The sequence below is a fragment of the Lathyrus oleraceus genome, chromosome 2 (assembly GCF_024323335.1).
Source record: "Lathyrus oleraceus cultivar Zhongwan6 chromosome 2, CAAS_Psat_ZW6_1.0, whole genome shotgun sequence".
NCBI classification, from domain to species: domain Eukaryota; kingdom Viridiplantae; phylum Streptophyta; class Magnoliopsida; order Fabales; family Fabaceae; genus Lathyrus; species Lathyrus oleraceus.
Window position 1 is genome coordinate 91,029,183 of NC_066580.1, and position 27,178 is coordinate 91,056,360.

The following is a 27,178-nucleotide window of genomic DNA, read 5'->3' on the forward strand; positions in this document are numbered from 1 at the left end:
CTTGCCCATTTTCGTTTTTTCCCTTCTGAAAAGAAAAATTCATTATGTACCTTCTTTGTCTCACTTGCTTGTTTTGCTTTTTGGCCAGTAGTGGAATGTGGTGTTTTTCCCTTTATTGCCTTGCCAACTGCACATTTTTTATTGCAGTAAAATGGTAATTTATAAGTTATGGTTTTTTCATTTGATTGATTCTTTCCATGCTAACTGTTATGGTTTTGATATGTAGGCTGACATTGATGGTTTATTGTAGGTTTGAATGTTGGTTTGCCTTGTGATGCTTGCACATTGTTGGAGGTTTGTTGCTTACTGCAGTTGAAAAGGTGTGATGTAGGTTGGATTAGTGTTAATATGTAGGCTTGTTTGTTATAGGTTGTGCGTTGGTTGTGTAGTAGGTCTAAAATTTTGGAATTGCCATGGTTTGCTGCAAGTTTATGTTGCTGCAGATGGTGAGTTGCATTGGTGCCTGCTTGTTGTTTGTTGCCATGTTGTGGAATGATGTAATGCTCATGGTTAGGTTAGATAATGATAATGACAATCTTGGTTCAGGTTCATGGCTTGCTATTGTTTGTGTCTTGCTGTAGTGTTGCTTATGTCTTGACTTGCTGTTGGATGAATGCAGGTCATGTTACAAGATGAATGAGGAGGTTGCAGATTTAGATGTTGTAAGGCTTGGTTGAATGTGGCTGCAAGTCTGAGTCTATAAGGTCATTGCATGGTCAAGGTGCAGGTTAAGTGTTTGTGAGGTTAATGTTATGTTGCTTGATTATTGCATTGGATCGAAGGTGTTTGGGTTCTACTTCAGGTACAAAGGTGTGATGTAGGTCTGTTGCAGTTGTGATTTGGTTGAACTGATGCAGATGTAACGAATTGGCATGGTATGCTGCAATTGTTTGGATGAATTGTGGAAAGTTGTTAGTGGATTACAATGGCTCGAAGTGAGTATGAAAGTGTGTATGTCTTTGTGTTGTTTGTGCAGTTGTTGCTGGATGTAGCTTGCTGCATCGTGGCTGCAAGTATGGATTTCAGGTTTGTAAGCTTGTATTCGTGCCCTTTTGCAGCTTGGTTGGCAATGCTTCATATTGCTCTTTTTTTGGCATACTGACTTTGTTGGTTTTGCAACATGTATGAGGTTTGGAATGAGTGTGAATTTTGTGAATGTTATTGCCTTGTTTTGCATGATTATGCTTGAACTGTTTGGTTATGAATAAGTTTATCATGTTGTTTATCTTGCCATGATTGTGTGGTTTGACATGGTTGGTTCTTTTGTAGGTTTGTGGTGATGAATATGACATGGATAATGTTACTTGCATTTGAAGTAACCATGGAAAAAATAAAACAAACATGACTTTTGGATGATGAATCAAGGTCAATGGGATGAGGTTTGGTCTTGGGCTGGTCAAGAAGGGTTAGTTGACTTTGGTCAATTGGTTGGCCAAACAGTCAATTGTTGACCAAAAGTCAATTGTTTAAAAAAAGGCCAAACTTGTAATCTTGAGTATATGTATGGACTTTCTTGTAATTAAAAGGATATTTGAATGAATGGACATGACATTTAATTTAAAATGAACATTGTATGGTCATGTCTTGAAGTGAATTAAAATAGAAAATGATGAAGTGTGTTGGATGATAACATGAAACTATATCACATTTTAAGACTTAATTTAATTAGATTATATTATCATTTACTTTAATTTATCCCATTTTATCAGATATTATGCAGTATTTCTTTCCTATTTACATCAGGTACCCATTTTGAAGCAAAAGTGAAAAAGGGAAGAAAAGGAGGTGTAAAAAGCAATAAAAAGGAAACAAATAACCAAGACCAAGCCCAGCCCAAAAGAAAGCGCACGTTGCCCCTGTGACGGGCGTCACAAGGGTTGTGACGAGCGTCACGCGAAGTAGCCTTGTGACGGACGTCACACATGGTGTGACGAGCGTCACACCAGTCCACTAGCTTTTTGGCGCAAGTTACGCTCTCAGAAGAATGGAAGTAACGTTGAGGACTTCGTGTCCTATTCCCAAGCCGTGTATTTAGCAATGCTGAAGACTCGTAGGGAACGGAATGCAGTTACCAAGGCTATTATAAATAGCCATCTCCTCTCTTTGCCGTAAAGACAGTTTTTGCACGCTCAGTTTTGCGGAAGCTCTGCCAAATTTTCCTTTCACGCCTTTGCTTATTTTTCTTCCTTTCCAGCATTGTTCATTTTATTTATTTCTTTTGCAAGCTTTACTTTCTCTTTTTCCTTGCAATTTATCTTTCCCGTTTTTAGCTTTTAGATATTTTTTCGCGTAATAGTTTCTACACCGGAAACTACTGTGCAACTTTATACCGGATTTAACCTTACGTTATATTCGAGTTTTATTTCCTTGATTTATTTTACTGCTTAATTGAAGAATCGAAGAACAAATCCTACCGGCTTGTGGTGGAGTGTTCAAGACCATTGTATTACGCATTCAGGTTCTTTAATTGTTATTTAATTTTTAATGTTTTATTCTATTGTTTATTCATATTGCCTGCCTGGAATGAGTCTGTTTATGCATGATATAAATTCTTGTTTATTTAGCATGTCTGGCTAATTTGCCTAGGTATCGGTATGTAAAGTAAGCAGAATAAGGGATCGAGACTGAGTCGGTCTATCTAAACTTAAAATCAAAATCAATCTTTTTATGGTCTCAACTTACAGGTTTAATAACAAGATTTTTTACAAAAGTAAAAGACATAAAGAAGTTAAAATCAATAGAGCGAGAGTTTGAGATTTTAACTGGACAGTGTAAGTTAGGCATTAATTCTAGATCAGGGCGAGAGCAAGTTTTAGAGTAAATTAAATTCTGACCTTTTCCAAAAAGTATTTTTAAAGATTGAATGTGAGGACGAGAGTTAAGCATTTGGATTTAATTATATAACCTAAGTCAACAGAGCGAGAGTTTGAGATAAGGGTGTTTAAAACGGTCAGTATTTTCTTAAAAAGAGTTTCTGCAACTTTATTGTTTTCAAAATATGGTTTTTGACTTAATTATAAGTGACAGCAACATTAATATAAAATCATGGTTTATTCAACAGAGCGAGAGTTTGAGATAGAACCTTTAACCAATAAAGTTAACCGAAACGATTCATTTTAAAACCAAGAAACCGACAAAGACTTGATTCCCTAGTTTTGACGAATTACATACCGATATCCGTTTTATTAATATTTAATCTAGACATTAGTTTAGCTCTTAGTTTTTCCCCAAACAATCAAACATCTTCACCTTAGATTTACGTAGTAACTTTAGATAACGGTATATCGATTCATAAGTCCCTGTGGGATCGATATCTTTTAAAACTACGCGATAGAACTGTGCACTTGCAGTTTGTATCCCATTCTCGACTCACCCAGTCGAGCGATCAAGTTTTTGGCGCTGTTGCCGGGGACTTTTATTCAATCGATATCGTAACTCTTCCGTTACGCTGTAGAGACTAAGGTTTCTTTTTCTTCTATTTTCTTTCTTTCGTTGATTTGTATGCCACGCACTCGCTCTCAAGGCGAACCGCTCTATTTACGAATCAACGATATCGAACTATATCTCCGAGTCTTACGACGAATTCGGGAATATCGTGCTGAAAACAATCTCCCTCCTATAGACCTTCCTGATCTCAAAGATTTTCCTTCTTTAACCGAGATGGCAGAACCAGCTCGTGCTCTTAGAGATTACGCCGCTCCATCGCAAGATGAACCGCATTCAAGTATTGCTCCGCCCGCGATCGAAGCAAACAACTTTGAACTTAAACCTTCGTTGTTGCAGGCTGTGCAACAGAACCAATTCTCTGGAAATCTTACCGAAGATCCAAACCTTCATTTATCCGTATTTGTCCAATACGCTGATACTGTTAAAGCTAATGGTGTCACTTCAGAGGCAATTCGACTTCGTCTTTTTCCTTTCTCATTAAGAGATAGCGCTAGAAGATGGCTTCAATCTCTTCCTTCCAACTCAGTCACCACATGGAACGAGTTGAAGAAAGTTTTTCTTGCCCGATATTTTCCACCAAGCAAAACAGCTATGTTAAGAGCCCAGATAAACGGATTTAAACAGAAAGACAACGAGTCTCTTTTCGAAGCATGGGAAAGATACAAAGACATGATGAGACTTTGCCCACACCATGGTTTGGAAGACTGGTTAGTAATTCACACATTTTATAATGGTCTCTTATACAACACAAGGTTAACAATAGACGCCGCTGCAGGTGGTGCACTAATGAACAAACCTTATGCTGATGCTTACCAGCTTATCGAGAGCATGGCCCAAAACCACTATCAGTGGGGAACCGAACGAACAACAGTGGAAAAACCTCAACCGAAAACTGGCATGTACGAGATAAGTAACCTTGATCACGTCAATGCAAAAGTGGATGCTTTGGTCCAGAAGATTGAAAGTTTAAACGTATCACCTCCAGCAGCCGTGGTTGCTATAACTCAGAATTGCGAGGTCTGTGGAATCCAAGGCCACACTCCTGCGGAATGTCAACTCTTGACTGGAATCCAAACAGAGCAAGTAAACTATGCTCAAGGAAGCCCCTATTCGAATTCCTATAACCCAAATTGGAAGAACCATCCAAACTTCTCATATAAGAGTAATAATGCTTTATACGCACCTGGACAGTCTCCAAATCAAGCCCCATCTATACCTCCAGGATATCAGAAACCGAATCCTAACAATAATACCCCTAGAAAATCCAACTTGGAAATCATGATGGAAAACTTTATAGCTTCCCAACAACAAACCAATAAAGATTTCTTAAACCAGAACATACACACTGGCGAACAACTTAAACAACTAGCAAGCAAAGTAGATGCCTTGGCTACCCATAACAAAATGCTGGAAACGCAAATATCTCAAGTAGCTCAACAACAAGCACCTACCGCTGCACCAACTGGTACATTCCCTGGACAGCCCCAACCCAATCCGAGAAGCCAAGCTCATGCAATTATATTGAGAAGTGGAACCACTAGTACAAAAAGAATAATATAATTTGTAAATTTACACCCGTTTTACAAAAAACGGGTGTAAAAAGCAAATGCGGTGGCAGTTTTGTAAATAAAGTCTTATTTTGAATTTTAGTACGTAACAATAGACACCCTATTTTTAAATAACGGGTGTAAATTCAAATATTATTTATTATCAACTCTATATTACACCTGATATTCAAAAAAAGGGTGTAAATTTAAAAATAAAAATAAAATATTCGTGCCTTAAACAATAACTTTTATTATTCTTATTTGTTTAATCTTAAATTTTCTTAAAAAAATAATAAATTTTAATATTAATATATAACAATAGACACCCTATATATAAAAATAGGGTGTATAATTATAACAATATAAATGACTAAATTTATATTAAACCCGTTATATTAAAATAGAGTGTAAATTTTGGAATATTAATATAACAATAGACACCCTATATTTAAAAATAGGGTGTATAATTATAACAATATAAATGACTAAATTTATATTAAACCCGTTATATTAAAATAGGGTGTAAATTTAGGAATCCCTAAGTACAATTTATCATTACCGCCTAAAATATAACCCTGACTTCTCATGTTCCAAAACAATAGTAATAATGGGAGACGAGTCACACACACAGAAAAAAGATGGTGTTTGACGGAGAAGCCGCGTCGTCGCTGGTGAAGGAACTGAGGGTGAGTTTCAGTTCCGGTAAGACGCGAAGTTACAAATGGAGAATATCGCAGGTGAAGGCTCTTTTGAAAATGATGGCTGAACGAGAGGATGAAATCGTTGATGCTCTTCGTTCTGACCTTGCTAAACCGCCACTCGAAACGGTCGTCTACGAGGTAATGTTATCTTCATGCTTAAGTTAATTCAAATCATGAAAGTTATCTTCCTCAATTACAGAGTAAGTGTTGTTCAACTCTTAATTAACCGATGCGATTTTGTTTTGCAGATTGGTATGTTTAAAAACTCATGTGAACTCGTGCTCAGGGAATTGAAACAATGGATGACACCAGAAAAGGTTATTTTTTACTTTAATTTCTACATTTATATTGCTTATATATATTGTTAGTTTATTTGATATATCATATGAAGTTTCTTTAATTATTTCAGGCTAAAACTTCAATCACAGCTTTTCCGTCTTCGGCTGAAATCATACCTGAACCACTTGGTGTTGTGTTAGTCATCTCCGCGTGGAACTATCCATTTTGTAAGTCGACTTGAGCCGATTGGATTGACTTATTTGAATTTATCTGTAATTATACAAACAACATATAGATAATTTATATGATAATAATCTATATGTTAGTATTAAAATGTTTTTTAGTTGATATTTTCAGCTTATTGTTTCTTTGATGATGATCTATGAAGAATATAATATTAGTATTATTCTTTGTCTTTCTAGTGTTGTCCCTTGATCCAGTTGTCGGAGCTATAGCAGCTGGTAATGCTGTGGTTCTAAAACCATCAGAAATTGCTCCGGCTTCATCTTCACTGCTGGAGAAATTGTTAGGGGAGTACTTGGATAACTCGTCTATAAGAGTTGTGGAAGGAGCGGTGGATGAAACTACTGCCTTGTTGCAACAAAAGTGGGACAAAATTTTCTACACAGGTTTGTCTTGTTTGTTATTATTGATCTGTTTTTCATGGATGGCTGCGAGTTTTGAACAAAAAATGGTACTAGCATAAGTAATTCTTGAATATATCAGGTAATGGAAAAGTGGGACGGATAGTGATGGCTGCTGCTGCAAAACACCTTACACCAGTTGTTCTTGAACTTGGAGGAAAATCTCCAACTGTTGTTGATTCAAATGTCAATTTAGAGGTATTGAGTAAGGCCGAGTTTGTGTTGATTAGTTTGAGTTTATCTATTGACTAAAACCGTGTTTGTATTCACAAGGTTGCTGCAAGACGGATCATTTCTGGCAAATGGGGCTGTAACAATGGACAAGCCTGCATTTCTCCTGATTATCTTATAACAACAAAAGAATTTGCTCCGAAATTGGTATGAAATTTTCTTTGTGTAATCAAGAGTTGTAAATCTTTGTCTGTGTGTATCTAATGGTTGGTGCTTCTCATTTCCAGGTAGACGCGTTAAAGACTGAATTGGAAAACTGTTTTGGAAAGAACCCAATAGAATCCAACGATTTGTCGCGCATTGTGAACTCTAACCACTTTGCTCGCTTGTTAAAGTTCTTGGACGACGATAAGGTTTCTGGCAAGATTGTTTATGGAGGTGAAAAGGATGAAAGCAAATTGTAAGCTCTCATCTTGTTTCTTATTTTGAGTTTAAGATAGTGAAATTCAATGGATTTTGACACAAGCAAATTACAGGAGGATTGCTCCAACTATTTTATTAGACGTTCCACAAGATTCTCTGATAATGAGTGAGGAAATCTTTGGTCCATTGCTTCCGATAGTCACGGTAAGAATAAAAGCACACAAAAAAGAACTCATTTTATGTCATTTAGTTCAAATTTCATCTGTCTTCTTTGGTTATCTTTTACAGTAAAACTTCCAATGCCTGATATGAAGCTAGAGTTTTATTGTTATAAGTTTGTAACCATTTTGATTTCCAGTAATGAGTTGATGAAACTTGAAATTTTAATCATGAAGTACTGCTTATAGCTTGTAAGTAGTTGTTTGGCAAATTGCTCTTTCATGAACTTTCTATTTCAAAACCATGTTGTAGTGTTACTCTCTAAATTTGCTGTGGGTAAATAGTCTTCTACCTCTTACTTGCTTTCAATATTACTTGATGAGCATAGGTTTTCATGTTGTATCTTACCATTTCACTTTAGATAAATATTATTACATTAAGACCTCATTTGGTTTATAAACTTGTATTATAACTGCAGATTTGGTTCTGCCAGAGCCGTAAACCGGCGCTACATCAGTGATTGTGTGCCTTTGAAAATCCGCATACAAGCATCGGCAGGTTTTGTTAGTGCCAGCGCTCTTGGAATGGCCTGTGGTCCTGCATTAGCTGGCTTACTGCAGACGAATTTTAAGATTTACAATGTTACATTTAATCAAGATACTTTGCCAGGGTGGGTTATGACTATTGCTTGGCTTATTTATTCAATATGGCTGTGGATCTCTTTTGTGGAACCTTCTCGTGAATTTGAAGAGGACCGTAAAACAGATAAATCTCAGAAATCTAATGCTGGTACCTCTACTGATGACTTTTACTTTTTCTATTGTGATCTATCAAGATAGTTAATCTGTATCATGCCATCTCATTGTTAATCATTATAGAAAATCATCTATGACTGCAATATATCCTTGCACTATTTTCATTCTGTAAAGCTCCAGAGGAATCTCGTCAGCCAGCCACTTCAATTGGATCGGCATATAGACTCCTTACACCTTCTGTAAAGGTTTGTGAGCAACTCTAAATGTCATACTATCAATCCACTAGATGTTTTGCAAGTTATTTATGTTCTAATTGTTTGATCTTGCAATTCACAAAGTTCCAATTGAATTCAAGATAAACGGTCCTGACCAAGTTTACTTAACATCTTCAGGTTCAATTATTGATATATTTCATGCTCAAATATGTGATGGAGATTTTACTAGCAGAATCTAGTGTCATCACAACATACTACTTTAAGTGGTCAACTGGCACAGTTGCCATTTTTCTTGCTGGCCTTGGTTTGACAGTTCTTCCTATAAACATTATTGTTGGAAGCTATGTAAGCAACTGGTTTGACGACAGGTAACATATAAGAAAAACTCATGTCTCATTTGATTGCACCCTTAGAAGCTTATCTAGATTTTGTAGTAAGATGCATGATAGTAAATTTTGAACTTCAATAGATAAAGCAATATAAAGATCCAAGTGATTATGATTTTCAATATAGATTTCTTTTGCAAGATCAATTTAGAACCTTAAATTTGTTGAAAATTGAAATATTATCCTTAAGAAGCTAAAGATATAACAGCTTTCTATTGATCTATTTGTAGGCAAATTCTGTTGGCATCAGAAATCATGGTTTTAATTGGCATAGTCTCGGCCTTTCATGTAATCATTCCATACTCTGAGCTGCAGTACATCTGTTCAGGTCTTCTCATGTTTGTTTCTGCTGAAGTACTTGAAGGTAACATTTTACTAGTAATTTTCTTTTCTATTTTTGGTAACTGCCGAAATTGAAAAAGAAAATTCCGATTTTATAATTGCAAGTGATATATTTGTAAGTTATCATTATAAACATGTAGTATATTTATTACTGAATTGCACTTATGGTGATAAAATTATAGTTGTACATGCTCTGAACCAACTAAAATTGTATGTGTTTCTATGTCGAGTGAAGAAAGTTAGTGTTGGTACAAATTTTGTGAAAAAGGAAAAAAGTTTGTGATGTTGTTGTTTTTGGTGGCTTTAATGTAACTAGGAGTTTATATGCAGGGGCATCAACAAGATAACGGATGGGCATGTGGATATTATGTCATGAAAAATATGTTTGACATTATTGATGCTTGTATTGTTGAAAGATTCAATGAGGTATTTTATATTACATATATTTAATGAAAAACATGTAAATTATTGTTTTAACATGTAGTTGTTTAATTTATTATATGTTTGAACTTGCAGATATTCACAGACACCTCATCATATGAAAAAGAGTCAATTGATCACATCCGACAACTTTGGGCTCAATTCTTTTTGCAAAAGGTTGAAGAGCAAGAGAACCAGGAAAAGAAAGATTTAATGACAAAACAGAAGCGATTAAAAAAAACTTATATATAGATATATTTTTGTTCCATGAATGATTTATTGGTACAAGTTACATGAACAAAGTGGTTGAATTTTTTTCTTACATGAATACAATTTTTGTTGATGTATGACTTGGTGCAAGATTCTAAAGATTAGAGAAATGTTTGTTTTGGTTATTTTTGTTTTTTATTGAATATCCAGGAATATATAAAAATATTTGGTTTAATGAAATTTCAAATAAAATATTTTTAAAAAAATTGAGATATTTTACACCCTTCATACACAAAATAGGGTGTAAATGTGTTAAAATTAAATGTAATTATAAGATATTTTACATTTGATATATCAAAAATAGGGTGTAAATATTTGTCATTTTACACCCGTTTGAATTATAATAGGGTGTAAATTCGTTTAACTTCAATGTATGTAGGTGACAATTTACACCCGTTTTATATTAAATAGGGTGTAAATGTCCTAAAATTCAATGTATATATCTACCAATTACACCTTTTTTTTATCTAAAACAGGGTGTAATAGGTGACAATTTACACCCGTTTTATATTAAATAGGGTGTAAATGTCTTAAAATTTAATGTATATATCTACCAATTACACCCTTTTTTTAAATCTAAAATAGGGTGTAATATATTCTCTTTTTACACCCGTTTTAAAACGGGTGTAAATTCTTCATACATATCTCACCCTTTGAATTTACACCCTATCATAACGGGTGTAATATGTATAAAAAACGGGTGTAAAATCTTCTTTCTGCACTAGTGAACGGAAGTGGAAGGACCGTCTGACCCAAGGATAGAAAACCAAAACCCTGAGAAATCCACTGAGGAAAGTGAACCTAAGGAAAAGGAAGAGAGTAATAAGGAAACCCTAGAAAAGAAGGAACCTTATATACCTCCACCACCTTACAAACCACCTATACCTTACCCTCAAAGGCTTGTTAAAACCAAAGATGTAGGCCAATTTAGAAAATTTGTTGATCTCCTTAAACAATTAAACGTTACAAAGCGCTTAGTGGGAGACAACAGAGCGAGAGTTTGAGATAAGAGAGTTTGAGATAAGGGTGTTTAAAACGGTCAGTATTTTCTTAAAAAGAGTTTCTGCAACTTTATTGTTTTCAAAATATGGTTTTTGACTTAATTATAAGTGACAGCAACATTAATATAAAATCATGGTTTATTCAACAGAGCGAGAGTTTGAGATAGAACCTTTAACCAATAAAGTTTACCGAAACGATTCATTTTAAAACCAAGAAACCGACAAAGACTTGATTCCCTAGTTTTGACGAATTACATACCGATATCCGTTTTATTAATATTTAATCTAGACATTAGTTTAGCTCTTAGTTTTTCCCCAAACAATCAAACATCTTCACCTTAGATTTACGTAGTAACTTTAGATAACGGTATATCGATTCATAAGTCCCTGTGGGATCGATATCTTTTAAAACTACGCGATAGAACTGTGCACTTGCAGTTTGTATCCCATTCTCGACTCACCCAGTCGAGCGATCATTGGAAGTGAATGAAACACCAACATGAATCATTGGACATGACTATGACTTGAATGCATCACATGGCTTTAATTAACTTGAGTGGATAATGATGGGCATGAACCCAAGATCTTTGCAAGGAACAAAATGTATAACGAACTAGGACCTAACCAAAGATTCATGGACCAAGCATTAATAGCATGCAGTAGAGTTATGACACATGACCAGATGAAATGAAGAATGAACCCTATTCTTAGAATGACCAGATTAAATGGACCTAAACAAAGCATGTTCAAGCCATGGGCTAAGCATGAGGAGAGGGACAAATGGAATGCCATGGATGGATGAAAGCAAATGAATGTTCTGGAGCCATGTGCTCAGATTAGAACCAAAGGTTAACAGTCAACATAAGGTAACACATGTGAGATCATGAATGGAATTGAGGCCAATACATCAATATGAATGGCTATTAGCAAGACAATTTAATGAGCCAAGCACCCTAAATGCAGGAGGATCAGAGGAAACGAGGGTTTCTTGGACCACAAGCTTCATCAAGAAACCTGGTCAGTCAAATAGGGTTTGGTGATGCAAAAGGGTATATTGGTGGATTTACAAGGTATGGGTCATGAAAAAACTTTGGATTTGATGGGTTCTCAATGGCATGGTCAAGATCCATTGTGAATCATGATTTGTACAAGTCAAAGGATGGTCAAGAACTAGGGTTTGGTCCTTGGGTGACCATATGAATCTTGAAGCTTCTCAAAAAGGGACCTACCACCCAAATTGGACTTGGGGAGTGAGTGAGATGTCTTGAATGATCCTCCAATATTTGTAGGATGCTTGACGATGAGATTAGCGTTAAGGTGACTTGGGCATACCTCAACATGACCAGATAATTTTGGGGCTTTGCAGATGAATCCCATGCCTTGGACTTGTAGATTATTCAGATCATCAAGTACAAATGCATATGAGATGCACGTATGGGATGTATGCTTAAGGTTTAGGGCTCAAGAAGATGATATGGGGTAGGATAAATTTGAGGGTATGACAGCACATTAATAAAAAACCTAATGAACTTTTCTTTCGTTTTCTCATTCTTGCTCAATAGATAGAAGAAAACAATTAACATAAGCTAACATTCAATCGCTAATATAACTAAGAGGTTCTCGTTGAGTACAACAGATATGAGGGGTGCTAATATCTTCCCCTTGCATAACTGACTCCCGAACCCGAATTTGGTTACGACGACCATTTTTCTTTTCTTTTAGGGGTTTTATTGATATTTTTCCTTTCCTTCATTGGAATAAATAAACTTAGGTGGTGAATCTATTTGAACACATTTTTTTCCGCGAGCGTGTGATATGCTTCGCGAAGGATCATGTTTTTTTATATGCGACAACACCATGTGGCCATTAACAAGGGGCGTGCACATGGAAACAAAAGAGAGAATCATAGGAGATCTTTCTCCTTTGTTCACTTTTTTATGTCTCTTCTCCTTAGCTCTCTCTCATGTCTCTCTATCTGAAAAACGACAACAACCTCACTTTCCTCTCTTTTCAAATCAAAACCCATAAAATAACATGAACACGTTGAATATCACTCAAGAACATATGAATGATCTTGAGTGATTTTCCATAAAAACATCAAGCATGCCTAAATTCGAAAATCACAAATACTAACCTTACCTAATTTATCACACCTAACATGAATTTATGCTTGAAATAAATAAACTACAAACCCCAAAACCCAAAATCAAACCCACAGTTCACAAACCTTAAACCCCCAAAATCATTCGATCCAATCGATTTACAAGCATATAACAATAATTAACAAGGGGGAAGGGGAAAACAAGCATACATCAACAATTATCATGCAAAAAACCATAAAATGGAGCTTGGTGGTACCAAATCAGAGTTACTTTGGCAAAGACTCAAATTCCGAAGAGCCCAATAAATCTAGGTAGCTTTCTCTTTTATCTCTCCTTCTCTCATTTTTATTTGTCTAGTCCTTCTAACTCTTTCCTTCTCCTCTAAATTTTTTTGCAAATTCTCCGTGAGTTGTTGTTGTTGATGTAGGATGAGGCTTAAGCTCAGCTTAATTAGAGCTTCAATATGAATCTCTAATGTCTATGAAAATGAGCTTTAGGTGAAAGGTTTTGGGGTAAGAGATTTATGTGGATTTGTGATATCATAAGGGGTTTTGGTAGCTTTAACTTTGTATAATTGTAGGTTTTTTGTGTTCTTGGTGGATGTGTTTCTCTATGTGTAGTGTTAGGCTTTATAGTAGTGAGTTATGTTAATATAAACATGTGAAGTTGATGATTCCAAGTGTGTGAGTTGAATGAAATTCGTGTGAAAGGGTGAAGCGTAATTCGTGGGAAGTTTGACGGAGAGGTAAATGTGATTATGAGATGTATAATTTGGATAATATCAAGTGAAAAAATGTGGAATGAACATGTGCTCCAAAATCACACATAAATTGTGTGACTCTTTCGTGCAAACTTGCAATCTCAAATGTAATTCACTTTAAAATTTCAATGAAACGCAATTAAACTTAAAATTATGTTTTGCTTCATTTCCAATTTCTTTTATTTGTTTTGGTTTAGAATAGGTTGATTATGATTTCATGTAAAGTCCAAAATCAACATTTATGGAATGATGATGTGATCATGAAATGTAATATTGAATTAAATTATTCATGTATGTTTATTTCAACTTTTGTTTCGTGTATGGAATTTTATTTTGAATGGTGATGACATGTTAGTTTAAACTCAAAACAAATAGATATATGGATCTTATTTGAATCATGATGGTGTGTGATGTATTGTGAAGAAAATGATACACTATTACTTCATTTTTGCTTATGTATGGAATTCCACTTTGTTTAATGCCTTTAAGATTCAAATATTTCATGAAGCATGTGTAAGAACCCAATTTTGACCCTAAGATCTCTCATGTGCATAGGCATTAGGATCACACCTTGGCATCCTTCTTACCCTTCACTCATTAGGTTTGCATTGGGAGAGATCGCCAAAGACATTTGATTGTATAATAATTGGTTTCTCATTATTTACTAACCAAAATACCAAAAATATGTCAATGTATAGTTTGTTGCTTTTGCAGGTAGTGTGTTTGTGTTCACCAATACTTCATCAAGCTCATACCTAAGGTTTGAGACCCTCAATGCAAGGAGACTAATCAAGATATATCTCACATTTACTCTAGACATAATATATGGATCCCCATGATCTTCACATATCATTTTTATAAAGAATTCATCAAGAGTTTGAAGCTTGTTTTCCTTGGAAACCCTAATTCATTTTGGTATCTTGTGTGACTTCTTTAACAAGTTTCCTCATCAATTAATCAAATATTCCAAGTTATACTTCATATTACATCATCTTACACATATATGATCCTTAATGAATCCAAAAGATCAAGAGAATGTCAAGCTAGTAAGATGGTTCATGGTGGTTGACCAGAGAAAGTCAACTAGTAAAAACTGGGGTTCCCTAGACCCTATCTCCTACAATATTTGTCATACGAAAATGATTCCAAGAGAAACGTTACTTGTAATGACATTCCAAACAACTTTCATGTTGAAGTCAATAGCTAGTTTTGCTTTGAAAGTCATTTTTATGGTGAATGATTATAGGTCATTTTATATGAATCCTAGTTAGGAGGTCAACTTCCAAAGACTATAACTTGCTCAACTTTAATGATATGAAATCCATTCAAATTTCATGATCAAATTCAAGACGTCCTTTCGAACTTTTATGTTTGTAGGAAGTTCAAATTCAACTTGAAAATGCATGTGCCAAGAGGAAACATTATAGGTCATTTTGGGCCATTACCATTGAACAAGTGATTTTCCTCAACTTCTAAAATGCATAACTCCTTCATGCCAAATCCAAATGAGGTCATATTTGTGACCACATTGAATATGTTTGAAAGGTATACAACTTTGATGAATGAACATTTTCCATTTGAAGTCCATAGCAAAAGTTATTCAAGGTGGAAGAAGTGAACATTTGACTTGGTACTTAGAAAATTTTCAAATATGTTTGATTTACCAAACTTCCACCTCAAAATGCTTCATGATCTAAGATACAAATGGAAAAGTGTTCAACATGAAAGTTGTTCCCCTTGATAACGCCTTTCCAAAATGTCCAAAATTATCTCATTTGGATAAAAATTGAAGGACTAGCGCATGGGTGCAATGCTTGGTCCCATTTGGAATATTCTCACAGCCATTTTCCAAGCCATATTGCATGGCTTCATGAATTTCTTTCAGCATCACATGTGCACGACATTGGACCAAATCCAATCATTCTTTGGGCTTTGTACACGCCCATGAATGCTTGCATGAGGTAATTGCTATTTTTGGGTTTCAAATGGAGGTATGTGGAAAGCATGTGATAACCCTATAAATACAAGTGCTATGAGCTCAGAAATGCATCAACACCTTGCCCAGGCTTTGCGAAGACAACTCAGACCCCTCACTAAATAGAATTTCTTGAGGATTTCATTGAAATCGAGTTTGAATTTCACCTTCTGTTTTGAAGTTCAAACTCCAAGAATTCATTCCCCTTTTCATCTCAATTGATCACTGCAAGCAAGAGGAGGAAGAATCAAGCAAATTTAGATCAAGATCAAGATCAAGCTGATTTGAAGCTACTCGAAGGTTAAATTTCAGAAACATCATCTCTTCGATTCTCTCTAAATTCTTCATTATTCTTTGTAATTTTTGGTTGGCTGAAGTCCTATCAATGTAGGCAACAAGATTGAGTTGCTATGAGTTTAAATAAAAGCAACTCGATTCATGATCCTCAAAATTCAAATCCTTGTATCTTTTTATATACTTAGAATTGGAGAAAATTGAGGCCAGATTCGAGTTCCTGAGCATTTTCTCTTTAAAATAGTGTCCTTGTTTTCCATTTTTCATGAAGTTTAGGTTGGACCAGTCCGGTGCTTCTCACCGGAGAAGATTACCGGAGCTAGGGCTCCGGTTGTGTGTTGGCAAGGTTCCAACCATCTGATCTTGGTCCAACGTTCTAATGTTGGCCATTGGTTTTGAGTACCATGCGTGTGGCGCTTTGACTCAGGTCCACCTTAGGTAGCATGCGCATTGTCATCAAATTTGTCACCTCAATTAATGAGGGAGATCTGATGACCCTTGTTTTTTTGTATTTATTGATTTTTCATTTAATTGCTTTATTTTGTTTAATTCATATTAATTTCATTTTTAATCCAAAAAATATGGGACTTTCACCAAAAATCTTTAAATATTTTTCTCTTTCATTTTCTGAATTAAAAATATTTTTTGGATTAATTTGGATATTTTTCCTGAATTAAATGTTTTTGTGCATATTTTTAATTATTTAAAAATACTTTTGACTTTTCATTAATCATGAAATTTTTCGCCTAAGGTCTTTTAACCTTGTTTGACCTAGGATAAATCTATTGGCCATTTATTTGGTGTTTTGAAGAAGTTTTAGGTTTTGGCCTAATTAAATTAAATTTTAATGCATTTTTAATTTGATTTTTAATTGATTAATTGTATAAAGATTATGTTGAGCTATTTTTATGGTCTTGTGATGTTTGACTATTTGTTTGGGCCTTGGTTAAGGTTGATTTGACTTTTGTTGGATTAAAATCATTGAATTTAGGGGATTGATAAAATGTACATTTCATCTCCAAAAATGAATGGATGATTTTAATTTGATAAAATTCCTCCCATGACCAATTTGTGTTTCTCTCATTCCCCTTCCCTTTCATCTTCATTCCTATTCTTTCTATTCCTTTCATTAACCAATGAAGTCTCAATATCCTAAGGCTAATTGGTTCATGAATGACTTTGTGTTAGATGAACCAATACAAGTATGGATGAGATAGGTTCATCCCTTTTGATCTTTTCTTTTAGTGTGTGGTATGTTTTAGGAGTTTGGTTCACTATACAAAATCTCTAACATGCATTAACAGCCAAATTTTTATTGCCCGACCTTAGATAGTTGTGACTTCTACATAAGTCCAATTACGATTGCTTAACATAGAGCTAAATTTTGACCCTAAAGGCATATCATTCTAGTAAGTGGGATAGTAAGTCACCCATCTTTCATGGTATTGTATGGAAACTTGGCCTTTTTTCCTATGGAAGATGTCTTGGTTCAAGGATCCATGCTTGTGAATAGATGGTTGAGTGTTCTCCAAAGAATGACTTAATCAATTAAAAAGCAAAAGCCTACTCACATCTAATTAACTTTAACTAACACAAAGTATTGTTAATATTTCTTTACTTTCAAGTCATTTACTTTATGAAATTTAATTTCTAGTCATTTATCATTCTTTGCCATTTAGATTTCATTAAACTTGTTTATGTTTATGTCATTTTTACTTTGCTCATTTGAGCCATATCTTGTGATTGTATATATTTGTTTGTGTATGTTGATTTTGTTTATGGTCTTAGGACCTTAAAATACTTAATAAACAACAAAAACCTTAAAAAATGTTTGATGGACTGTTGATCTTGATATGAACTTTTTGACTTAGAACTAGGCAGCATTCCCTATGCAAAAAGGACTTGGCCAATGCCAACATTCTTAGACCAAGTTATTGTGAACTAAGCCTTCACTTGATGCAAGTCTTGGGATTTATTTGAGTCCATCTGCTACATTGTATTGATGCCAATTGTTATTTTGATCTTGTGTCTAATGTCTTCTTTTGAGTTGATCAAGGAGTATTTCATCTGATACATGAGAAGACAAAGAAGACTGGTAGCCATGGGATTTACTTGCTTGGATGTGGCCATTTTTATTTGATGCCTTGATCTTTATGATGTCTGATATTGCTAATTTCCTGATTGATTATTGCTTGATTCAAATTCCAAAGGGAAAGTCGGTTTTCTATATGACATTCTTATTTGTTGGATTGCATCCCATTGGTCAGATCTTTTCAACTCTTAACTTTTAATTTTATGCTTAGGACAGCCTCTTCATCTTCCCCCACTTCTTAAATTTCAAAATATCTCCGCCTTTTCAAAAACTTTCTTTGCTTGTGTTTTCAAACTTAGACTTTGTTCAAATTATTAGAAACTTTTGACTTATGCCAATGAATTTTCAAACCTTTTTATTAAATCAAATTTGTAAATGAACTTAACCATATTGACTTAAAATTTTAAAAGACAAAAAAAGGAACTAACACTAATTCAAATTTTTGGCCTTTGTGCCTTCCATTTAATCTTTTATTAAAATCAACTCACTCACTTTGAAATTGTTATCACGAACTACGAGGTTTTGATCCCTCATTTTTATCTTTGTACGTAGGCACAAGATCGAAGGTCTTGTCAAACACAAAAATATAATGAATGAATTCTTTTCTCATCCTCACACTCTATTTTTTTCTCAAACATCATTTATACCAAAAACACATATAGACATAAAAAAGGGCTCCCAAGGACACTTTGGGTGCTAACACCTTCCCTCTGTGTAACTAACCCCCTTACCTGAAATCTCTGGCATTTTATTAGTTTTGATTTGAAAACTTCTTACCTTTGGGTTTTGTTCGTACCTTTCCCCTTTCCTTTGGAAACAATAAAAGTGCGGTGACGACTCTAGTTTTATTGACTTTAAGCTTATCCATAGCTTAGTGGTCATGAATCTACCGCTACAGAAATTTAGTGATGACTCTGCTGGGGAGTAGTCCTCAGTGGGTTTAGCCTACTTTTTTATGTATATATTTGTATATTTTATGTTTGTATACTTATTTGTGTGATATGATCTGTCTATTCTGCTTGGTGATCACTGAGTGGTGAGATAAGTTATAACCCGAACTTGAGTGCAAATAAGATAGGAGGATGGTATAGTCATGTTCAACTTGTGTGGAGTAGTCCTTAACAAGTTGGCTTGAGATCCATCTACTTAGTGGAAACCCTTTTGGAGTTACTAATGTCACACAAGTTATTTGTGGATAGACATTACTTTCTCTGATTTGGGGTCCGAGAAGCTGAAGACCGTAGAACAATTAACCCAACTTGGCCTATTTAGGACATAGTGTGGAGACTGTTCAGGTGTAGACTTGATAATAGTTGTTACGCGATACTACACTCAGACGAGTTTCTCTTGAGAATATTATGGGTTGATGAGTTAGTCATCCTAACCTATAATATCTGATAGATGGGATTAAGACTCTGAGAACTTTTTAGAACATGATCTATAAGTTTTTATACTTAATACATTCCTTTGGGATGGTTCTTAACCTGACTTCATGCTCGTGACTCACAACAAACCCTTTCATTCTTGGTTAATCCGATCAAGTCTTATCAATATCAATGGAACCTGGGTGTTGATAAGGTGAAAACCATAATCCACCAAAATAGATGATTGATCTTGACGATGACTTAATCCATCCCTTGATCTTTATTTGTGTTTGCCTTGTGTGATCCCTTGTTTATGATTGTTGCATTCATGCATACATGCACATTATAATATTCATCACAGAAAAATAGATTTCAAGGAACTAAGGTCTTATTTGTAAACATTTTCAGACCTTGGATTATGGACGAAGGAACACTAAGAAGTACAGTTTCAGATGTCCCGATTTGAAAGAGCTAAGGAAGTTGTCATCTTTTGTACTAGATCTCGTGGACTTTAATAAACAGCATGGGAAGCTTTTTTCTGTGTTATCTGCTGATGTGGTTGAAGGACTTCTAAGTGTTTTGGTTTAGTTTTATGATCCTCTCTATTGTTCCTTCACTTTCCCTGATTATCCGCTTGTGCCTACGTTAGAGGAGTTTACACATCTCTTGGGAATACCCATTTCTGACAAGGTACCGTTTAGTGGATTGGAGGTGTAGCGGGGTATTCGTTACCTTTAGATTTATTGACTAAATCAAAAGTAAGCATACAATTCGAGTCGCCACCGCACTTCTATTTATCCAAAGGAAAGGTTAGAAAGCAATCAAAAATCGAGAAGTTTTATCAAATCAAAAACTAATCAGAAACTAATAAAAATGTCAGAGATCTGGGGAAGGGGGTTGGTTATGCAATGGGAAGGTTTTAAGCACCCAAAACATCCTTAGTAATCTAAGGGAGCCCATTTTGCAAATGTTGTATGGTAGGTTGGTATTTGAGAAAATATTTGTGCATACATGATTGGGGAGATGAGAAAAGAATGTACAATTTATTTACAATTTTGTTATTTGAATGGATAAACCCATTGCCTACGTACCATCACAAAGGTAGGATCAAAACCTCGTAGTTCGGGGTAAAAAATCTCAAAAAACCAAATTGGTGAATTGATTTGTCAAAAGCCTTAAGGTCTTTTCTTATCAAAGGGAGAAAACTCAACCTAAACCACAATCCACCATGTGAGGAGAGCTTTAACATACTAGTGAGGGATCCACCCTTTAATAAGTATGTAAGACTTATAGTCCAATCACTAAGGATGAGGTGAGATTTACATCAACCACTATGATAACTCAAACCTATGGCTAATGCTTATGAAAAGTTTTGAACAAAAGTGGTCATTGGAACCACAAAAAATCATTTGAAGTGAGTTGGATTTACCAATTAAAAGTATTCACAAAAGGAAGTCAAAGTTGACTTAAGATTCAATTCAAAATAAGTATTAAGAAAAGAGTTTGGAAAAATCAAAGGCATAATGCATAGGTTTCTAACTTTGAAAACAATGGCAATGTTTGCACAAAATGAGTTTGGCTTGGGTTAGAGTGGAGAGAAGAAGAGAAGGGCTAGTCCTAAACATGCAAAGATGATAGAAGAGAAATAAAACCCTTGGAGTTCCTTTCTTGAGATCATAAAGATGATTCAAGAGCTCCTTTCCCTTGAACTTAACAAGCAATAAGCAATTAACTCAAGCAATCAAGAAAATATTCGATCAAGCTCCTAGGATCTTCCAATTGGACTTGTCTTTCTCTTAACTTGGATGCTCATGACAATGGTCTTTCTAACTAGCTCAAGTTTGGAATCCCTATCACATAAGAACAAACAAATCATAAAGTTCCACAATGCAATAATAGAATTGGACAAAGAGAGAGTTTAGATTAGGGGTCCTTTCAAGTCAACTTCAAGATTAAGCATTGTAAAGGCATGAGGCCTAGCTGCTCTTCAACACTTTTAGCATTCTAAAGGCATGAGGCCTAGTTGCTCTTGAACTCCATTAAGCATAGGTAAGGTCCTAATTCTAAGTGCTTTCTCCTTTTTGCATTGAGTTCACGCAAACAAAGACAAAACAAGCACAAGGCAATAGTATATTTACACAATAATGTGCTCAAGTGAGCAAAAGGCAAATGACATAAACATAAACATGAGCTCAAGTGAGCAAAAGAAAAAGGCAATATGAATAAACGAGCAAGAAATTAAATTGCATTAAAGTAAATTGCAAGAATTAAATGCTTGAATTAAATGTTAGTAATTAGTAGTTAGTGTTAGTGTGCCATAAGGCAATTTAGCGTTATGTTAAGCAATCGTAAGTGGACTAATATAGTAGTCACACCTATCTGAGGTCAGTCAATAAAACTATAGGCAAATAAACACAAGTTAGAGACCATGACTAGTAAGCCAAGCTCCTACAACTTGCCATGCCAAAAGAAAAGAAGAATGACCTTGTATGGATTTTAGGTTGTTTGTTTGACCAAGAAGCAACCTATCTTGGACATAAAGCAATTCACTTGATCTTTGATCAAGATGAATTTGATTTGGATCAAAGAAGGTTAAGCCTCTCATATGTCAAGGCTAACCACAAATCATTAACTCATTGGTTAAAAGAAAAAGAAGAAGATGAAGATGGAAATGGAATGTACAAAATGAAAATTCAAATGACATAACCAAAACACATTGATCAAACATGAATGGAATCATCATCAACCAATGGAATAAACAGAAGTGAAATGAAGCTTAGAAGTCAAGAAAGGTCAAGCATTTTTTTGGTATTTTTTGGAATTAAAATAATGCATAAAATAAAATGAACAAATAAAGGTCAAACTTCAAATCCAATTCAAATCAACTTGGATAAGTCCAATTGGATCATCATAAGTCTAACATGGTCAAACTAAGTTTGACAAATTTTCTCAACATTTTTTGAAAATAGAAACTAATTTTAAACAATTAAAAATGAAGAAAAATAACATAATTGGACTAAAATCTCAAACAAATCTCAAATAAATTAAGAAATTTATGAGAATATTTTTCATAAACTTATCATCATCCAAAGATGTTAAGAAAATATTTTTGGCATTTTTGAATATCAAATGGTATTTTAAATGAATTAAAAACAATCTGAAATGAAATAATTCACAAAAAATATTAAATGGAATCACAAAAATTATTAAAAATCACTTTATGAAACTAGAATTTAAGAGAAATATTTTTGCAATTGGTCCCATATTTTGTGATTCCAAATAAAGAAGTTATGAATTTTTGAAAATAAATGGAATAAAAGAAAATAAAACAGAAATTAAGAAATTAGAAAAATCAGGAGGCGTTGGATCCAAATTCATTAATTGACGTGGATCATCCAAAGGCTCTCAGGCGCGCGCTCATGATGTTCCCTAGTCAACAGCATAACACATTGTATTTAAAAAGGTAAACATAACGCATGGCCATGATTAGATCATAGCGCTTGGATCCAATGGACATGAGACTTCCACATAAGGGACGGTGGCGGAAACCACCGTCTTCTCCGGCGAGCTAAATAATCCGGCCACCAGTTGTAGGTTTTACAACCTCAACCAAAACTCACGATCCATATACCAAATTAAAGCTGGGGTGATGTACATCACCCCTGTAACCTTAGGTTTTACTCAAGATCCTTATGGAAGAAGAAATCTAAGGTTGAAAAACTAGGTGTTCAATTTGAAGTTCAATAATTCACAAAATTAAAGCCACCATTGGCTTTCCTCTCACATGAGGACTTCAGAACACCAAACCAACACAAGCAATGCACAGTATTCAGTGAGATTCGAAGCAAAACAGTTGAGGTATAAACCTTTGTAGTGCAGCTTTTGTGAGCTCAATCCAACCAATCCTTTGCTTGCAGCTTGATCTTGATGCTTGGTATGAGAGCTAGGCTTAGGAATTAGTATTGAAATTCAATTGATGTTTTTGAAAATCAAACTTGAAAAATGAAAGTGAAAATTCAAATTCCTTTGGTGAGAGGTTAGGAAATGAATTCAGCAGGGACTCAGGCGCCTTCAGGTTGAGATTTGAGTGAGGCAATGCATTCTATTTATAGCCACAACTACAAGGAATCTGTGAGCAAACTCGTGTGCATGAAGTTGGATCCTCCATACATGGGCCTGTATAAGCGCATGTGAGGCCCAAAACCACTTGCAAATGAATGTTAATAATCAACCAAGTTGAATTGGACGTGCAGATTGCATGGTATTGGATTGTGCATGAAGATTTAACATGAAATGCATAATTGGTCACAATTGTTCTCCTCTTCGAAAATCCCATATGGAAAATCCAAACATAAGCATGTGAGTAATGGTTGGAAAGGCCTTGACATAAGTAACAAAAGCTATGTTGAACAAAAATCCATTTGGAGTTTGGGAAATTGTTAAAACTAGCCATGAAGTTCAACGTACAAAACATGTATTTGAAAATTTTGCCAAAAGGGACCAACTTCAATCCCTTCTGTTTCAATGATTCAAGCCTCAAATGACAAAACCATCAACACCAAAGTTGTATATCTTTTCAAGACAATCAATTTGGACTTAAAGTTTGCATCATTTGGATTTTTAATGAGAAAGTTATGGGCACTTGAAGTTGGACTTTTTCAAGATTCAATGGCTTTGGTCCAAAGTGACCTATAATGTTTTGTATTATCACATGTGTTTCTTTTAGGATTATTAAATTTTTTCCAACATAACATTTTAAGTAGACACCTTAAAATTTCCAATGCACTTGGTATCACCTCAAAACCATAAAAAATGAAGGAGTTAGGTCCTTGGGAAGTTGACCCAAAATTAGGGTTTCAGTCAAAATGACCTATAATGTTTTGAAATGAATTTTTGATGAACATGAAAGTTTTTCACATGGTTCTTAAGAACATTTTTTCTCTTGGGGTCATCATCATTTGACAAACACATAAAACGTTAGATCTCAGTGAATTTCAATTTAGTCAGATGATTTGACTGGTCAACTTCTCAAGTCCAAACATCAAAACTTGATGAATGAATGATTGAGGACACTCAAATGGGCTCATATATGCATAAAATGATGAATTAAAGAACTTCCCTTGATTGGATTTGATCATAGGTTGAGGTTGCTTCATGAGCAAGGCACAATCAATGCACAGTTGAATTAGGGTTTCCTTGGGAAACAATCCTCAAGCCCTTTGGTTTATCTTGATAAAATTGACAAATTGAGATACTTTGGAGGCATATATGATGATTGAGAGCTTTGGGAACCATTTTCATGCTTGTTCTCATCTTCATCTTGCCACTTCAATGGGCATAGGGGCCTCCTAGAAGTCTTGGGTCTCATGACTGCTTAAGCTTCAAAACAAAAGAGGTTAGTGACATATTTTTGTGCTTTTGGTTAGTAAACAAAATAGGAAAAACAATAATATAAAATTCAAGAATTCTTGGTGGTCTCAAACCAACTCACACAAGTCCCACCCAAAGGATTAAGGAGCCACACATGCTATGATCCTTGAGGCAAAATGCAATGAGCAATGATGTGATGCCATGAGGGACCTTAAGGTCAAAATTAGGGTCTTACAGGAGAAGATTCCCAGATCTCATATCACAATAGAAGCTCTTCATCTGAAGAAAATTGAGATTGAGGCTCATTGGGTAATGAAAGGAGGAATTTTTGGGTTAAATTATGAGTTTCTCATAGGAAAAGCTACTGTCTTTTCTCATGCTGGTAGTATTGATGATTTTGAAGCCATCTTTGTTTTTCTCATTTATGGTTTGGTCTTGTTCCCTAACATTGATGATTTTGTTGATGTTAACGCCATTAGAATCTTCTTGATTGGGAATCCTGTTCCTACTCTGTTGGGTGACATGTATTTTTTGTTGCATTTAAGGAATTTGTAAAGGCGGTGGGACTATTGTTTGATGTGTTCCTCTTCTATACAAGTGGTTTATTTCGCACTTGCTTCAGACGCCTGCTTTCTTGGAGAACAAGCAATGTCTAAGGTGGTCTCAGAGACTTATGTCTTTCACTAATGATGATATTGTTTGGTATGACTCTGCATTGAGTAGCTTGGATATTATTGATAGTTGTGGTGAGTTCTCTAATGTGCCTCTCATTGGTACACAAGAAGGAATCAACTACAACCCTTCTTAGGCTCGTCGTCAACTTGGGTTCCCCTTGAGAGACAAACCTAATAACACTCAATTAGAAGGTCTTTTCTATCAAGAGGGTAAAGATCCCCCACATTTGAAGCAGAAGATTGTACATGCTTGGCATAATGTGCATAGTGTAAGACCCTAATTTTGACCCTAAGATCCCTCATGGCATCATATCATTGCATATTGCATTTGCCTCAAGGATCACAGCATCTTGGCTCCTTTACCGTAGGTTGGGACTTGTGTGAGTTGGTCTGAGACCACCAAGCATGCTTGAATTGTATATTATTGATTTTCTTATTTTGTTTACTAACCAAAAGCACAAAAATATGTCACTAACATCTTTTGTTTTGTAGCTTGAGCAATCATAAGATCCTAGGCTCCTAGGAGGCCCCTATACTCATTGATATGGCCAGGTGCAGGTGAAAGCAAGCATGACAATGGTTCACAAAGCTATAAATCATCACATATTCCTCCCAAGTATCTCAATTAGTCAATTTGATCAAGATAAACCAAAGGGCTTGAGGATTGTTTCCCAAGGAAACCCTTATTCATCTGTGCATTGATTGTGTCTTGCTCATGAAGCAACCTCAACCCATGATCAAATATAATCAAGGGAAGTTCTTTAATTCATCATTTCATTCATATTTGAGCATATTTTAGTGTCCTTAATTATCAATACATCAAGGTTTGAAGTTTGGACTTGAGAAGTTGATCAGTCAATTCATCTAACTATTTCGAAATCCACTGAGACCTAACATTTGATGTGTTTGTCAAATGAAGATGACCCTAAGAGAAAAAATGTTCTTAAGAACCATATGGACAACTTTAATATTCATCAAATATTGATTTGAAGCTTTTAAGGTCATCATCCATTTTAAAACATTATAGGTCATTTTGACCGAAACCCTAATTTTGGGTCAACTTCCCAAGGACATAACTGCTTCATTTTTCATGATTTTGAGGTGGGATCAAATGCATTGGAAATTTTAATATGTATACTTCATTTTTTATGTAATTGAAATGTGATAATACAAAACATTATAGGTCACTTTGGACCAAAGTCATTGAAATGTGAAAAAGTCCAACTTCAAGTGCCCATAACTTTCTCATCAAAAATCCAAATTATGCAAAATGTGAGTCCAAATTTATTGTATTGAAATGATATACAACTTTGATGTTGAAGGTTTTGCCATTTGGAGCTTGCATCCTTGAAACAAAAGGGCTTGAAGTTGGTCCATTTTGGCAAAATTCACATATGCATATTTTGTACATTGAACTTCAAGGCTTGTTTTCATTAATTTCCCAATTCCAAATGGATTTGTATTCAACATAACAATTGTTCCTCATGTCAAGACCTTTCCAACCATTACCCACAAGGCCATGTTTCATTTTGGTAAAAGGCACTTTCAAAGAAAGGAAAGTTTATGTGCATTTTTGGAAACCATGTGAAAACTTATTGCACAAGCCAATTCCATCAATTTTACACGTCCAATTCAGCTTCATGTGATATCAGCATGCCAAATCATTTGCATTTGGGCCTCCCGTGCGCCTGTACAGGCCCATGCATGGAGGCCCTCACTTCATGCACACATGAACTTTGCCTTGCTTCCATCATGCTTTGCTATAAATAAAGGTGCTCAACTCCATC

At 35.0% G+C, this 27,178-nt stretch overlaps 2 protein-coding genes and 1 pseudogene across 2 annotated transcripts; 2 read left to right on the forward strand and 1 right to left on the reverse strand.

Annotated features, from left to right (window-relative positions):
* Positions 1-4,045: 4,045 nt before the first annotated feature.
* Positions 4,046-4,145, reverse strand: LOC127124301 (uncharacterized; annotated as a pseudogene).
* A 1,481-nt stretch (positions 4,146-5,626) lies between these two features.
* Positions 5,627-8,210, forward strand: LOC127122061 (aldehyde dehydrogenase family 3 member H1). The gene is made up of 9 exons (XM_051052468.1): positions 5,627-5,833; positions 5,944-6,012; positions 6,105-6,201; positions 6,397-6,603; positions 6,701-6,816; positions 6,892-6,996; positions 7,077-7,249; positions 7,326-7,499; positions 7,850-8,210. Exons 1-9 carry the CDS (start codon positions 5,633-5,635, stop codon positions 8,208-8,210), a joined length of 1,503 nt encoding a protein of 500 aa, XP_050908425.1. The 5' UTR covers positions 5,627-5,632.
* A 312-nt stretch (positions 8,211-8,522) lies between these two features.
* Positions 8,523-9,442, forward strand: LOC127121155 (SPX domain-containing membrane protein At4g22990-like). The gene is made up of 2 exons (XM_051051741.1): positions 8,523-8,709; positions 8,958-9,442. Exons 1-2 carry the CDS (start codon positions 8,540-8,542, stop codon positions 9,142-9,144), a joined length of 357 nt encoding a protein of 118 aa, XP_050907698.1. The 5' UTR covers positions 8,523-8,539; the 3' UTR covers positions 9,145-9,442.
* The last annotated feature ends 17,736 nt before the right edge of the window (positions 9,443-27,178 follow it).

Coding starts and splice junctions, on each gene's coding strand:
- LOC127121155 (XM_051051741.1), top strand. CDS start 8,540: ATGCTCAAATATGTGATGGAGATTTTACTAGCAGAATCTAGTGTCATC. Junction 8,710..8,957: donor AGCAACTGGTTTGACGACAG/GTAACATATAAG, acceptor ATCTATTTGTAG/GCAAATTCTGTTGGCATCAG.
- LOC127122061 (XM_051052468.1), top strand. CDS start 5,633: ATGGTGTTTGACGGAGAAGCCGCGTCGTCGCTGGTGAAGGAACTGAGG. Junction 6,202..6,396: donor CGCGTGGAACTATCCATTTT/GTAAGTCGACTT, acceptor TTGTCTTTCTAG/TGTTGTCCCTTGATCCAGTT. Junction 6,817..6,891: donor ATTCAAATGTCAATTTAGAG/GTATTGAGTAAG, acceptor TGTATTCACAAG/GTTGCTGCAAGACGGATCAT.